Raw genomic sequence first — 15,996 nt, forward strand, 5'->3', positions numbered from 1 at the left:
GAATAACTTTGGTCTTAATGTGCACAGAAGTCTGTCTTTAAAACGACTGCCCAAACAGGAGATTCTTTGGAAAATAAATATCCTTACTCTATGAATTTTAAATAGCTGAAGCATGCAGAGTTCTTTCTTCCCCTGTCCCCCAAAAAAAGCCTTTGGGAAAAAATCAATATTAAAACCTCATCCTTACTGTCTAATTACTCAGTATTGAAATAAAGGTAGACAGAGATTCCATTCATTTTGGAAAAGTAAAGCCATACCTTGGGGGAAAAAATACCACAGAACACTAGGGCTGAAATGTAAACCATTAAAAAATTTGGCAACAACGATTCCATATTAAAATGCTATGAATAGAAAGGGCTGAACTTACAAATATTAAGCCTACTAAATAGTTTATTTTAATTTATACCAGGAAATTATAGGGAAAGAATCCGCTCCTTGAGTCCTGGAATACAGCTTAAAATTATTTGGAATGAAGAGAGGAGAATACAGTGCCATAAAAACCACCAGCTAGAAACTTCAGTTTCAAGTGTGTGTTCAAGGTTCTAATGTGAATTAACTCAGAAATCATTTAACTTTAAGCTTTAACACTTTTCCTTTATCAGGATTTGTAGGTCCCTCACCCTGACACCAATTAACTTTACAATAACCCCCTCCTGCCCAGTGTGCCTTGGAATTATCAGTGAAAGGGAAAGAGAAGGGGAAAGAGAGGGACAGAAGAGAGAACCAGGCAAGGACAATAAAGGCAGGTGTGGGGAGAGAGAGATAAGAAAGGAAAAAGCTGAGAGGGAGAAGAGAGGAGGAACTTGAGAAGAGGGCCCTCTGTGGTTATCATGTGAGCCTTTCTAGGGTTTTCTTAGGCTCCTGTGGGTCTCCAAACCAATTATAATGATATCCAACAAATTGCAAAATTTTGGTACAATGCCTCTGCCCCAGGAAGCATTTGTTCATTTTGAGTGTTCCATCTGAGTCAATGTCCAGCACAGTACCTTACACTCAACAGGTCCTCCATGCTGTCTGTGGCATGGGGTGACACTTTGTTCATTGGTGACACAGTTTTTGCTGACCCTAGACCAGTGACTTTCCAAGCACTAAGCCAGCAGCCACATCAGAATCCCACCTGAAGGAGATCACCTTTGACCCCTCCACCTTACACAGTTGGTTTAAACCTGACCTTTCTGGATCAAAGTCACCGACAACTGTTGATTCGTGCTTGTGGAGTTGCTGCTGCAAAGTCAGATGCTTGTCCTTGGTGGCCAGAAAGTTCTGCTCCAGCAGTTCAAGGTGTCCCTGCAGTTTCTCCAGGACCTGCAGCAGTAAAGTCACTGGAATCACTCACATGCAAGTCTGTGTGTGTAATTGTTCTCCCAAAAACACAAAGCAGCCGTACCCTACAGTAGTGTCAGAATGAAGCTGCCATCCTTCTCCCAGCAGCATGAATTGTTTTGTCTCAGTGTCTGACATCTAAACTACAGACAAACCCAAGGGTCATCTCAACATTCACAAACCCTCACAGCATATAGCTCAAAAATACAATTACTTCTGACTTCTCTCTCAGAACCCACTCAGAAGCCTCTGGCCTTCCTTAATGGGACATTCATAATCCTGTATATTTGCAGAATGGTTTTTAGCTTACAAAGCATTTTTCCATTCCTCATCTTATTTAATCAACACATCAATGTTGTAAATGTGGTAAAGTATATTTTATTATCCCAGTTTTACAAAGGAGGAAATTGGAGCTCTAGCAATATGTCTGAGGGCACACAGATCTTAAAAAGGAACTGAAGTTACGTGGCCTGGGTTTCAGTCTGTGGGGAGTTGGAGGATGAGATGGGGAAGGAACAGCAGGAAGATTTAGCCAAAGCTGTAAAGGGGTCTCCAGACATCACCCCGTGCAGCCTCAGGCAGATGAATGTTTAAACTCTGCGGGTTAGGGGCATGTTGAAGATGTATGGAGGCTTCGGTCCCACATCCCCAGTCACTAAACACTCCCTGAGCACTGCCTATGTCTGGCCCTGGGCTAGAAGTGTGAGATTAAAAAATTGCATCAGGCACAGTTCCTGGTCTCAGAGATGTTGTTCCATTGAGAAAAGAGACTGTGGTTTAGAGTACTTAGCCAAAGACTGGGCACAGTGGCTCATGCCTATAATCCCAGCACTTTGGGAGGCTGAGGTGGGCAGATCACTTTAGGTCAGTAGTTCAGACCAGCCTGACCAACATGGTGAAACCCCATCTCTATTAAAAATACAAAAATTATCCAGGCATGGTGGTGCATGCCTGTAATCCCAGCTACCCGGGAGGTTGAGGCAGGAAAATCACTCGAGCCCGGGAGGCAGAGGTTGCAGTGAGCCGAGATTGCGCCACTGCACTCCAGCCTGGGCAACAGAGCAAGACTGTCTCTCACTCTCTCTCTCTCTCTCTCTCTCTCTCTCTCTCTCTCTCTCTCTCTCTCTCTATTTTATAGATAGATAGATAGATAGATAGATAGATAGATAGATAGATAGATAATATGTAATAAATATATAATATATATATACACCAAAGCCAGAACTCTGGAGTACATATCTATATATGTATATAGAGATATAGAGAGAGACCTTTGCCAAGGCCCAGTGGAAGGAGTGCAACTTAAATCTCTGGAGGGCCTGGACCAGGCAGTATCCATGAAATAGAGAGGAAGGGATGAACTGGGGAGAGGTTGCCCAGGACAGAAACATAGCTCGGTGAGGTTATAGGATCACACACAACTGGGTTCAAGTTCAGACTCTGTCACTTACTCATTGTATGATTTTAGTAAACTTGAACTCTCTAAGCTTCAGTTTCTACATCTGTAAAATTAAGGTAATAGTCCTTGCCTCATATTATAAAAACTAAATGAGATCATGCATTGTGCCAGGACTATAGTACATACTTGACAGATTATTAATTCTTCTTATTATTTTTTTTTTACTTAAGATGGAGTCTCTCACTCTGTCACCCAGGCTGGAGTACAGTGGTGCAATCTTGGCTCACTGTAACCTCTGCCTCCCAGATTCAAGCAATTCTCCTGCCTCAGCCTCCCAAGTAGCTGAGATTACAGGCACGCACCACCATGCCCGGCTCATTTTTGTATTTTTAGTAGAAATGGGGTTTCACCATGTTGGCCAGGCTGGTCCCAAACTTCTGACCTCAGGTGATCCACCTGCCTTGGCCTCCCAAACTGCTGGGATTACAGGCATAAGCCACCACTCCCAGCCAATTCTTATTAATATTAACAATGAATAAACAAGAGTTTGGAAATATATTGGCTAAAGGGTGTATAAAAAACAGCAGGTGTGGCAGATGTTTTACATTTCTCCCCAGGTTCATCCTCTGTCTTTCTCTGTGCTGACCTTTAATGGACTGCACCACAGGCTCCCCTGGGCTCTGGCTTTGGTTGGTTTTAGTCAATGGAAGGCAACAGCAGGAGAGAGGTGTTGGAGGATGAGATGGGAGTCTTTTCTTCCTCCCTGTGCTGTCATGGAGTTGACTCTGTCCCTCCACCAAAGCCACAGGGCTTGTCAGCTAGTCCCACAGTGACAGCTGCTCTCTTTAGGCTCCAGGACCTGCTTTTCCTGTGCTCCTTCAGGTCAAAGGGGAGCTCCCCACGGGTCCTTCCAGGAGATGCTTTTCCATCCCTTATTGGTTTCCCTTAGCCTTGCCCACACTGTTGTAAAATAATGCCTTTGTTAAACTCTCCTCGGTTGCACCATTTACGAAACCATCTGGTCCCTGCCAGAACACTGACAACTGTAAATCTCACAGACAGTGCTTGAGTTTCTAAGCTTGGGAAGTGACAAGAATGTGGTAGACCTGACTAAACTGAGGAATTTGGAAAGGCTAACAGGCTCGAAGATACCGATGTTGGACAAGGTAGAGTTTGCAGTGAGGGTGGGATATCCGAAGTGAGGATAGACACAAACATTTGGAACTATAGATGAGAAGTCAGGACGAGTAATTTAGGAACTGGAAGCCTGAAAATGGCAGCTGAGGCCCTGAGGGGGAATTAGGTGTTCAAGGGAAAGAGGGTAATGAGAAAAGAGAAAAGCTAATCATGAATTATAATTCAGGATCTTGGAATTTAAATTGTGTTATGTTGCAGAAGATAGGGCACAATTTTCTCGGCAGAAATGTGCCTCACTGAATTCTCATAACAACTCGGAAAGGGAAGACATGCTGTAACCTGTCTACAGTTGTGTAACCAATAAGTAGGGGCGCGACATCCTCTCCAAAATCCAAATGCTTTCTGCTGCATGGTGCTGCTCAGGCTGAGGCGGTTGCTTGTCGCCCTTTCTGGCTTCTTTCAAGACTGAACCACCTGGGCCCGGAAGTCCCATACCACAGGCTGATACTGTCAGGAGCCACCTTTACTCTCCTCTCGGTCAGCAGGGATCCCCGCATACCCGATAACATCAGGAAGAAACCTCCAGGCTTCCGAAGGCTCCTGACCGAACCAGTTCTCTCTGCTTTGCTCAGCCCTTTAAAATTCTGTGTTCTTCCAATTCCTGAAATCCTGGCTTTCTGGAGATCTTGTTTACCTGTTGTTTCTTCCGTAATCCCTGCAATCTGGCTTCCAGATCCACCACTTCATTCAAAACCAGGCTTGCCAAGGACCCTTATAACCTCTTAATTGCCAAATCCAATGCACTTCTTTTTTGAGCCCACTCCCCTCTCCTGCAAACCCTCTTTTCTCCTGGCTTCTTCGCCTCTGCTCCTCCCCAGCTGCGGTCTCCCTGGAGTCTCTCCTGGGCCCTCTTCACTTCTCACTCTGTGTATTTTGCCTGGCCCGTCTCATCCACTCCAGTGTCAACCCACAACTATCCCCAAATCTACATTTTTCATCCAAACAGTTCTGCAGGCCAGATCCACTGGTCTAACTGCCTACTGGACCTCTCTACTTAGATGTCCCAAAGGTAGCTCAAACTCAAAATGCCCCAAACTAAACTTGACATCTTGCCTCCTGCTTGCCTTCCATACCCGTTCGAAATGGGATCCTCTACTTTTATTCCTGACCTTGGTTACCCAAGCCAGAAATCTGGAGCTCATCCAAGCCTCTTCCCTTGCTCTATTCAGCCCCTTTCCATCTGCCACCATTTCCCTAAACCCTCAGATTTGTCCCCATCTCCATCCTCATTGCCAGTTTTGATTCAGGCCCTCCTGACTTGTTACCTGAATTCTGGCTTCCTAACCAATCTCTGTGCCTTTAGCCTTGCCCCCATGGTACTTCCCATTTGTCAGCTTGAAAACCTTCAATGCAGCTGGGCGCAGTGGCTCAAGCCTGTAATCCTAGCACTTTGGGAGACCGAGGCAGTGGGAGACTGAGGCACGTGGATCACCCTGAAGCCAGCAGTTCAAGACCAGCCCAGCCAACATGGTGAAACCCCATCTCTACTAAAAATACAAAAATTAGCCAGGCATGGTGGCGCACACCTGTAACCCCAGCTACTTGGGAGCCTGAGGCAGGAGAATCACTTGAACTTGGGGAGTGGAGGTTGCAGTGAGCTGAGATCACGCCACTGCACTCTAGCATGGGTGACAGAATGAGACCCTGTCTCAAAAACAAACAAACGAACAAACAAAACAAAATCTTCAACGCTGCCCAATTACTCAGCCTCAGGCATGGCTTAAAGGCCTTCATAATGTACCCCTGTCCACCTGTTCCATCTCCTCCCCCACGCCTGTGTCATCACATGCTCCCCAGTGCCGTATGGTAAATCACAGTGCCCACAGCTCCTCACGCTGGCAGCGCTTCCTCACCCCTGTGCCACTGCACCTGCTGTTTCCTTTTTCTAGAATACTCCTTGATCTCCTTCTGCCAAGCTCATCCCTATTCCTCCTGCAACACCCAGCTCAGAAGTGACTTCCAGGAAGCCTTCCAAATGTCCCCTCACTGGCAAAGGTGGGCCTCTTCCAGGCTGCCATTAGCATTCTCTGTAACATTTCTCCAGCTGCATTTTAGCTGCCTGTTTACCAGTCCACTGTTCCTAAGAGACTATAAGCCACTTGAAAAAGGAATTGTTTATTCATCTTGAATTTCCTAGTGCCTGGTACAGGGTCTGGGACATACAAAGTGCCTGATAAATGTTTGTTGAATGAGTGATTTAATTAACATGATGAATGAGAAAATAATCAACTTTGTCTTTTACCATTTGGATCGCCTGGTTTTTGTCCATGCTGCTGGGTTTCTGAAGCACAGCCCTCCCTAAACCTTGCTTGTGCCTACATCAGAACTTCTGACCTTATCCCTTGTTGATGAGCCAGTGGCCTCAACTACATCTTCAACGTCAGCATATTTCTGGTTCTCCCAGCCTTACCTTTCACCCCATTGCTCCACCCCACTTCCCATGATCCTGGCACTGACAACAAGACTGCTGTGGTGATGACGTAAATTAATGGTTTGATTAAATGCAGCAACTAGCGAGGATGTGAAAGTAAAAGATTTTGACCTGAAAAACATTGCTTCAAAAGTATTCAAAGTCATATTTAATTTCCAGGCAATGGCAATTTTTATAACCTGAATCCACCAGTACCCATCAACTGTGGACAGGCCCACCCTTTATAACTGATTACAGGTTCTCCTCTCGAAACTCCCATGGTGTCAGATTAATTATGAGTAACTGGCAAGGAGTAACAGCCATAAGTAATAGATCCCCTGAGAAGGAAAGAGGGCTAAATAGAGAGAGAAACAGAATTCTAAGCTCTTTTAGCCCCCATAAACAAAGATGGTTTAATCTTCAGCAAAACATTTCCACTCCCGCCACTGTAGAGAAAATGTGGCACTATAAAGTTATTTGTCTTTATCCAAGCCAAATTCTCTAATCAAGATTTTAAAAACAGGATAAAATTCATTACCAGCTTCTTGTCTTGCAAATGATAAGGAGAGTCCTGTTTTATTCTTTTGGAAAATTCTTGTACCTGCAGTGAAAAAATTACAGTCTCTCATTAATGGCATGGTGTCTCATATATGAATTTGGTTACTGATATTATTTATAACAAGCTTTAAAAGTGTTACTTTAGTCTTCAGTTGATCAGTCTGTTCTTTTAACTTCTGACACATCTGTCTCCCTTGGGATATCTTTTGAAATATGTAAGAAGAACTTGAGGAAGTGCCTTTCTGAGAGGTTGGTGACAACGTAGAGAGACTTGCCTCAGATTCTATTCCTATACAAGAAAGAATACATTTGGGCTACCATTCATCTCAGCTTATCACAGTTTTATTAAGAACTGAAAACAGGAAGTTGTTGCAGTCACCACAACTTACTATTTTAAAAAATATTTTTTTTTCAAAATATATGTCTAGGCCAGGCACAGTGGCTCACACCTGTAATCCCAGCACTTTGGGAGGCCAAAGCAGGGGGATCACTTGAAGCCAGGAGTTCAAGACCACCCTTGGCAATAAAGTGAGACCCCAACTCTACAAAAAAAAAGATTATCTAGGTGTGGTGGCATGCACCTACAATCCCAGCAACTTGGGAGGATGAGGTGGGAGGATCATTTGAGCCCAAGAAGTCGAGGCTGCAATGAGCCAAGATTGTGCTGCTGCACTCCAGCCTGGGGCGACAGAATGAGACCCTGTCTCAAAAAGATAAAAACAAAACACATATGTATACATATATACACACACATATGTATACATATATACGCACACACACATGTATACATATATATATATATATATATATATATAGCTCTCCCTCAAAGAAGTTTTAAAACATTAGTACCTGTGAGAAGTTCTTGGTGGATATGTACTGTGGGCTCCATCTGCACAATTAAAGGGTAAGAAAACATTGCTGTCGATATTGATCAATGACACCACTATTCAGAATGACCCAACATGTTCTGTCATCATAGAGGCAGCCCAGGTTTGTAGTGAAGAGCTGGGACCATGATGCCAAGGTTGAATTCCACTCTGACACTTACTTGCTGGGCAACCCAAGTAGTTGTCTCATCACTTATAAGCCTGCAATTCCTTGGCAGGAAAATGGGGATATTAAGTGAACCTACCTCAGGTGGTTGTTATGAGGATGAAATATCTACCATAGTATCAGGCAGGTGGTAAGCATTTAACAATACATGTTATTTGTTATCACCATTGTGTTTGATACTAGTACGTGAAATGCTGAACTGTTTCTCCTAAAACTAGACCATAAGCTTCATAAGGGTAGGGACCATTGCTAGTCTTGTTACCAGCTCTGTTGCTGGTGCTCTCACTAACACAAAACACATGGTAGCCACACTCTAGAGAATAACAGAGGATGTATTAAGTTCCAAACTGCGTCAAGACAGTGATGGTTTTCTGCCCACCACAGGCTAATTGAACAGTTTAAATTCCAGAGTGATTCACCTTGGGGGGTCTTCCCTTTGTTCCCAACAGATAAAGCTCAGAAATATGCTAGTGCCAGACAGTTGGTCAAAATAGACTATAGTCTTTCTAGATATCCCAACTGTATGATGGATATGAAACCTGCAGGGTCCAATTCTCCAATCTGAATTGACAGGACTGGAAAAAATCAGATACCTGACCTTGAACCCACATACCAGAGGGAGATGAGACTGATATCCATCTGCTCCTGCTAACCACAGGGCACTGAGAACGGGACACAACCAGGATGTTCTCCTGCAAGCAGAACAAGGAACCCCGACACTTCCCAATACCACGGGGGTGCAGGTTTCTGTCAGACTTAGAGAGCATCCCAGTCATGGCCAGGTGGGCTCAGGTTTGGATGCTCAAACTCCCCAGAGCATTCAGTTGAAAGAGAGGGGAGCTAAAGCATGAAAATGGAATTGGAAATTTAAAAAAGAAAGGGGAAAAATCACTTCCAAGCTTAGGTTATAGAAAAAAAGAGAGAGAGAATGGAAATGGAAACAGGCAGTGTAGTTCAGTCCAGGACACTTTCATATAAGGCTCAAAAGACAGATCATGCACTGTAGAAAAAGTGCCAGAGAACTAAAATGTTTATTTTGATTGTTAATATGGATTTACCTTACTATTGGGCCTCAATAATCAATGAGATCCGGAGCCTCAGCATTTTGGGAAGTTGGTGGGGGAGAGAAGATGGGGTAAGGGAAAGGGGGAAATAGCATAAATTAAGCATTAACAAAGTTTTGTACCAAATGATTACTAAGATAACAAGCTTGAAATCCATTACTAACGATCTTAATTCCATTCAACTTAGCATTAAGAACTAAGGACATAATGTACATAAGACAGGAGGCCCGGCCTCTGGGGGAAGTTAGGCAATGGAAAGACAAAGATAAGGTTGCTGCCCTCCAGAGCCTTAGAATCTAGTGAAGGAAGCAGATGCTTCTGCTATTATGATCCAAAGCAGGCTGAGATACACACTCTGATGGAAGGACTAAACAAACAAGTGTGGAAAAGATTGTGACGTGGGAGACCTGAAAAGTTATGTGGCCCAAGGGGCAATTGAAGGAGGCCATGAAAACAAGCAGGTCTTTTGTAAGTCAAGATGGGATGTGCCATGCAAGGCAGGAACTCAGAGAGCTCAGGGCCTGGGAAGAGGTTCTGGACCAGCCAGGCAACTGCAGATGACTCCTGAAGGAGGGCAGTTAAGTTTAAGTGAGGAGAGCCAAATTCTGTCTTGCGGAATTTGGATTCTATTCTCTTATATGTGTTTGTCAACATGGCCCCTGATGCTTCTCGTGAGGGCCCTGAGAGTCTGAGTGGCCACGTCACTCACCCAGGGTGACCCAGGGTGCTGAATGAAACCTTGGAGCCAGAAGCAAGCTCTATTCGCCCTCCAAAAACCCACACTGAAAGAGATGAGCAGTGATCCCAATTAATGTATTTACAGGAGACCGTTTCATTTACCTGGATTTGTTGTGAAGGTTCAGTGATTTCCCCTTTCTGCTCTTGATGTTGTTTTTCAACACAGTTTGACTCAGGCATGGTTTCTAAAATATCTTGCACAACAGCGGGTTTCTCTCTCAACTTAGAAGAAAAGCTGGCTTGTTTAGCTATTGCAAGTGGTTTATTAATTATGTTATTTTTAGGATTTTTCACCTCGGGAGCAATCTTAGAGAAATCAGGAAGCTGGTAATGAACTTGACCTTGGCCATATTTGAACCTGTTGCCCGAACTTGCTTTTTCAGCATGCTGTTTCTGGGGTGCTTGCCCTTGATAACTGTTTTGTTTATCACCTGGACCCTTGATTTGAGTTAGAATATTTACATTTTCTTGATGGCTGCTATCTCCAGCAGCCACTGTCTCTTCTAAATCAGAGGTATTTTCTTCTGTCATGGTGGGAGAACCAGGCTTATTGCTGTTTTCACCATCCCTTTTGGGGTTGAGTTGGTCAGTGAGTTCTGGGGTTTGTTCTTTTGGCCAAGAATTCTTATTACAACATGAAATAATACTTTTAATAATAGCTTCCTCTTCAAAACTGTCGGCATTTGAGATCTCTGGGAGGGTTTCACAATCAATGCCTTGACCTCGTAAGAATGGCTCTTTGGAAAGATGATGAAGTAAAATATTAGAAACGCTTGACTTAGAAGCATCTCCTTCATTTGCTGGAATACGAAGAGCTGCAGTCCATTGTTTCTCTTTCTCATCTTTTTTGTTGGCAGCATTTTCAGTAATTTTACCCAGGGGCATGGTCATAGCTGTATTTCCACAAGTCTCATTATGCATAGCCTTCTCTTGAGGGTCATCTGCTATGAAAATAATTTGACTTGAGACTTCAAAGGCATCATTTTTTGAGGTAAAACTGTAATCATTGCATATCTTAATCTGAGAGAGGTCCCCATCATAAGGCAAATCCTCCTGCTTACAAGTTGTGTCTTCTGAAAAGTCAGCCTCATCCATGTGTGTGCACCCCGATCTCTCTTGTCCTCTGCCGCCTGAGCTGGCTGCTGTCTATTGTAACAATAGCTCTGGTTCTCACTGACTGTCTTCACTGTGTGCTATTCTGTGTGAAATAAGAACAGCCTCATTGTTAAATATATTGGAATAATGTATACAACTATGCCAGAACAAAGTGGATGTTTTTTAATTAGAAAAATTTAGTTACAAACAGGAAGGCAGAAAGCTCAGCCGCAAGCTGACCCATCCTCAATCCACACTATCTTAACACAATCAGTAGTATCAAAGCAAGGAATGGGAAAAAAAAAAAAAAGGAGAGTGTTACATTTTTCATCTATTAAATTTTGAGAGAGACATGAGTCTACAGTTAATGGCTAAATATTTATCAACCTCCATTAGGAGATATTATTTGGAGTTTATTCTCCCAAAGTAGGAACTTGGGATGCAAGTAAAGGATTGATTTTTTTTTAACTACCAGAGCCACGCCTTGTCCATGTGTCACTGACAGTCTTCTAAGCCATATGGCGCTGGAAGCCGGCCTAGCTCACATGTAACACCCATCTTCTCCATTCTGGTGCTTTTTCACCTGTCCCTCCAGACCTTCTGGTCCACTTCTGACTTTCCCTTGCATGTCTGAGAAGGGCAGAGAAGGACTTACAGAAATATGACCAAAGGGTCAGGCGTGGTGCCTCACACCTGTAATCCCAGCACTTTGGGAGGCCGAGGCAAGCAGATCACCTGAGGTCAGGAGTTCAAGACCAGCTTGGCCACCATGGTGAAACCCCGTCTGTACTAAAAATACAAAAAGTTAGTTGGGTGTAGTGGCGCACACCTGCAGTCCCAGCGACTCGGGAGGCTGAGGCAGGAGAATCGCTTGAACCTGGGAGACAGAGGTTGCAGTGAGCCAAGATCAAGCCACTGCACTCCAGCCTGGGTGACAGAGAGAGACTCCGTCTCAAAAAAAAGAAAAAAGAAAAAAGAAAGAAATGTGACCAAGGGACAAATAGGCTTTCAAACACCTAGAGGCCAGTCTGCAGCCAAATGTCACTTGTCTAATTTGGACTCAGGCAGGAACCTAGTCAGAGAGGCTGCCTTCCCTGAACCCCTGCCAGCCACCACAGCCCACGCAGCAGTCTGGTGGTCCCAGAGTCTTTGGGGATATTCCTGAAAATGGCTGGAGTAAAACCAGCTGCCATTTGGTATGAGTCCTATTTTCTCTTCTTTAAACAAAATTCAAAGCACCCATTCAGATATCTCTTCCTGATTTGTGAACTTTTGGGATAATTCCTCAGAAATGTAAAATTATCTCAAGTTTTAGGTGGAGTAACTGAGGTTCCCTCTTCCCTGGGGCACCAGCCCAGGGTGACCACAGCCGCTGGCAGCCTCCCTTGCCCATACAATGATTAGGTTGGGTGAGCAGATCTCTGAGGTTCTCTCTCCAACCAAATTTTTAGGAGTCTATAAACTGGTGATTTATTAGGTAACCTCAAAAGCTAAAATCATATGTTTGACCAAAATAAAAGTTTTTTGAACTAAGTCGTCCAAGAAAAAAAGGAGTACAAACTAAATGTGGTAGAAACATCTGTGAGACATTGTACAAAAATCTTAATTTATAGACACACGCCATTGTTAGAGAATCCAAATAAAACAGATGCTCTGTTTAGACAGGTGGAGAGAAAGGAGAATATCACTGCAGGATTATTTTAAATCATTTAAAGAGGGTAATATTTAGTATAAAGTGAGGCACATCTTCGTGAAAAGAATTACAGGCTACTCTAACCCAAGTTGAAGAACAAAGGAAAATGCTTCCCAAGAAAGTGAAAGGCACAGTGGGAAAGCAGAAGCAGAGAGGCATGGATGTGAATTCTCTGCCTTCTCTACTTTCTAGCTGTGTGTCATCTGGCAAGTTATTTAACTCTTGTGAGTCTTGGTTGGTTGCCTTTTCTGAGAAATAGGACTAGCAATACCTGAGATAAGGCACGTAAAGTACTCGGCATAGGGCTTGGCACAGAGTGAGAATTCCATACATTGTTGTTGAAAAATGAAAACACAAAACCAGTCTCAGTATTGGAATACTGAAGAATGCCCAGGTCCAGGGGTGAGGCACTCCTTATCTGTGGGGATATTTAAAGGATAAAGGAAGGAATTGCATATTTAAAACATAATCTCGGCCAAGCAAGGTGGCTCATGCCTGTAATCCCAGCACTCTGGATGGCTGAGGCAGGTGGATCACAAGGTCAAGAGATCGAGACCATCCTGGCCAACATGGCAAAATGCTGTCTCTACTAAAAATACAAAAAATTAGCTGGGCGTGGTGGCGCACACCTGTAGTCCCAGCTACTCGGGAGGCTGAGGCAGGAGAATCGCTTGAACCCAGGAGGTGGAGGTTGCAGTGAGCCAAGATCACACCACTGCACTCCAGCCTGGCGACAGAGTGAGACTCTATCTCAAAAAAAAAGACATAATCTCTACAAGAACGTTAAGACAATTTTAAAACTCAACCTGTAAATAAATATATTTGAAGGTAAAAAAAAAAATCAGGCCGGGTGAGGTGGCTCACGCCTGTAATCCCAGCACTTTGGGAGGCCGAGGCAGGTGGATCACTTGAGCTCAGTAGTTCGAGACCAGCCTGGTCAACAAGGCGAAACCCGTTTCTACTAAAAATACAAAAATTAGTCGGGCATGGTGGTGCACCCCTATAGTCCCAGCTACTCAGGAGGCTGAGGCAGGAGAATCACTTGAACCCGGGAGGCAGAGGTTGCAGTGAGCCGAGATCATGCCGCTGCACTCCAGCCTGGGCGATAGCAAGATTCTGTCTCAAAAATATAAATAATAAATAAATAAATAAATAAATAAATCACTAAGCAATTTTAAACAAAATTTTGTCTCATTTTTTACAACAACAAAAAAAAAAGAGAGTATCTTTTTTTTTTTTTTTTTTTTTTTTTTTTTTTTGAGACAAGGTCTCATTCTATCACCCAGGCTGGAGTGCAGTGACACCACCATGGCTCACTGCAGCCTCAACCTCCCAGGCTCAATTGATCTTCCTCCCTTAGCCTCCTGAGTAACTGGGACTACAGGCGCACACCACCACACCTGATTAATTTTTAATTGTTTTTTGTAGAGATGGAGTTTCACCATGTTGTTCGGGACGGTCTTGAACTCCTGGGCTCAAGTAATCCACCTGCCTCAGCCTCCCAAAGTGCTGGGATTAGAGGCACGAGCCACTGTGCCCAGCCTGAGAGTATGTTTAAATGCCTACAGAGAGAATGGAAGAAGAAAACAAATTCTAGTTTTGCAAGACTTTTAATGACCCAAGCAACAGCCCCAAAGTTATCCTCATGCTTTCTTTACATTTTCAGGAGCTCATTGCCAAACTCCATAGCTTTCTTGTATAGAAAGGAAAGATACTTTGTTGGCCAAATTCCCACTTTTAAAGTATAATTCCACTAAAACTGATACAATTTGAATTTTGCTCTGGCTCTTAAGAAAAAGAAAACAAGGCCAAGTGCAGTGGTTCATGCCTGTAATCTCAGCACTTTGGGAGGCCAAAACAGAAGGACTGCTTGAGGACAGGAGTTTGAGAACAGCTTGGGCAACAAAGCAAGACCCTGTCTCTACAAAAAAAAAAAAAAAAAATTAAAAATTAGCCAGGAGTGGTGGTACGTGCCTGTAGTCCCAGCAACTTGGGAGGCTGAGATGGAGGATCAATTGAGCCCAGGAGGTCAAGGCTACAGTGAGCAGAGATCACACCACTGCATTCCAGCCTGGGTGACAGAGCAAGACCCTGTCTCTCTCTCTCTCTCTCTCTCTCTCACACACACACACACACACACACACACACGGACAGAGAGAGAGAGAGAGAAAGGAAAAGAAAAAGAGCGAGACACCATCAAGATAAACCAGAAGCCTGAGGAACACTCTCGTTACATACGTGAAAATAGCTTCTGTTGTTATTATTATTTGTGTGTGTGCATGAAAAATATCAAGAGGATTTTTCTGGAAAAGGACAGTCCATACCCTTAGCATTGTAATGAGCTTGTTTCAGATAGCTTGAGGAACTGGAGCATCTTCCCATGTCAACACTTGAAATCCAAAGGCACACCCAAAGAGGTTCCGGTCAGAATCCAACAGAACCTTTCTGTAGAATCCAATTGATTTTCTGAAGTCAGGTGACTACATTTGGGGCCACGCCTGCTTATGCAGCTATCCTGGCCATTATGTGCTCAGCAATACCTCACAAGTCACTCTGAGATGAACACTTTGAGCAGACAGGGCCAGGACATCACAGTGGCCCAGGCTGTGAAAACACTTCAGGCCAGTCCCTGAGCAGGAATGAACAGCAAGGTGGTCACCATGCTGACAGCTATTCCCTGTGTGATTTACTTTATCATGAAGCCTAAATTTGATGCTGAAGTGCTAGCCTAAGCTCACTAACCTGCCAACTTAGAGAAGAAGGTAACCATGGCTAGGATGACTGGGAATCTGATGGACTCAATTAAGAATTTCTACAGATGGGAAAACCAAAACTCCTTATTGGCAAGAAGCCAAAGGTGGTCTGCAAATTGTGGTAGGTGACAATTCTTCTATTTACTAAGCCCATTTTGTGATAACACAGTTTTCCATATTGACAGGATTGTTTTAATCACCAAAGGAAAACCGTGGGGCCATGTTCCTGTGACAATCTCTTTATCTCATTCCCAACACCCTCTGTTCTGTGTTTAAACCTCTACAAACCAGGCAAACTGGGGACGATGTGTAGGACCCAGACATGGAGGAGAAAGCAGGCATTGTTTCTATTCACCCTGCTCTGCCCTTCCACTAAAGTACCAGTTAGCACAACCACATAACACTCACAAGTCCTACACTTCTAAGATCAGCCCTACTGACTTTGTCATGGTAAGAGTTGGCTGTTGGAGGCAATGATTCAACAACCCGAATTCTGATTATTCCTTTTTGTACCTGTCATTTAGAATGTGAATAGTGTACAGCTAAAAGCTTTAAGTACATTATCCATCAATAATTTGTGCTGCACAAAGCAATATGCTGCTCTGTCTTCAAACAACACAATGCTACAGTCAACAGAAAGAGGCAAAACCATGGTAATATGGCAGTTGCAATAGAAACTCACCAACAACTTGGAGGCTCTGGATATCACAGGG

General features: G+C 43.7%; 1 protein-coding gene across 1 annotated transcript in view; it reads right to left on the minus strand.

The window, feature by feature from the left end:
* Positions 1 to 15,008, minus strand: part of AKNAD1 (AKNA domain containing 1) — a 40,496-nt gene extending 25,488 nt beyond the window's left edge. The window contains exons 1-6 of the mRNA XM_010372866.2: positions 14,855 to 15,008; positions 9,845 to 10,940; positions 7,737 to 7,776; positions 7,028 to 7,176; positions 6,868 to 6,930; positions 1,172 to 1,305 (exon numbers count right to left, since the gene is read on the minus strand). Of these exons, the coding sequence (XP_010371168.2) occupies positions 1,172 to 1,305; positions 6,868 to 6,930; positions 7,028 to 7,176; positions 7,737 to 7,776; positions 9,845 to 10,837 (1,379 nt within the window). The 5' untranslated portion in view covers positions 10,838 to 10,940; positions 14,855 to 15,008. The remainder of the gene's footprint in view (positions 1 to 1,171; positions 1,306 to 6,867; positions 6,931 to 7,027; positions 7,177 to 7,736; positions 7,777 to 9,844; positions 10,941 to 14,854) is intronic.
* Between the last annotated feature and the right edge of the window lie 988 nt (positions 15,009 to 15,996).

The sequence above is a fragment of the Rhinopithecus roxellana genome, chromosome 8 (genome assembly GCF_007565055.1).
Source record: "Rhinopithecus roxellana isolate Shanxi Qingling chromosome 8, ASM756505v1, whole genome shotgun sequence".
Taxonomy (NCBI): domain Eukaryota; kingdom Metazoa; phylum Chordata; class Mammalia; order Primates; family Cercopithecidae; genus Rhinopithecus; species Rhinopithecus roxellana.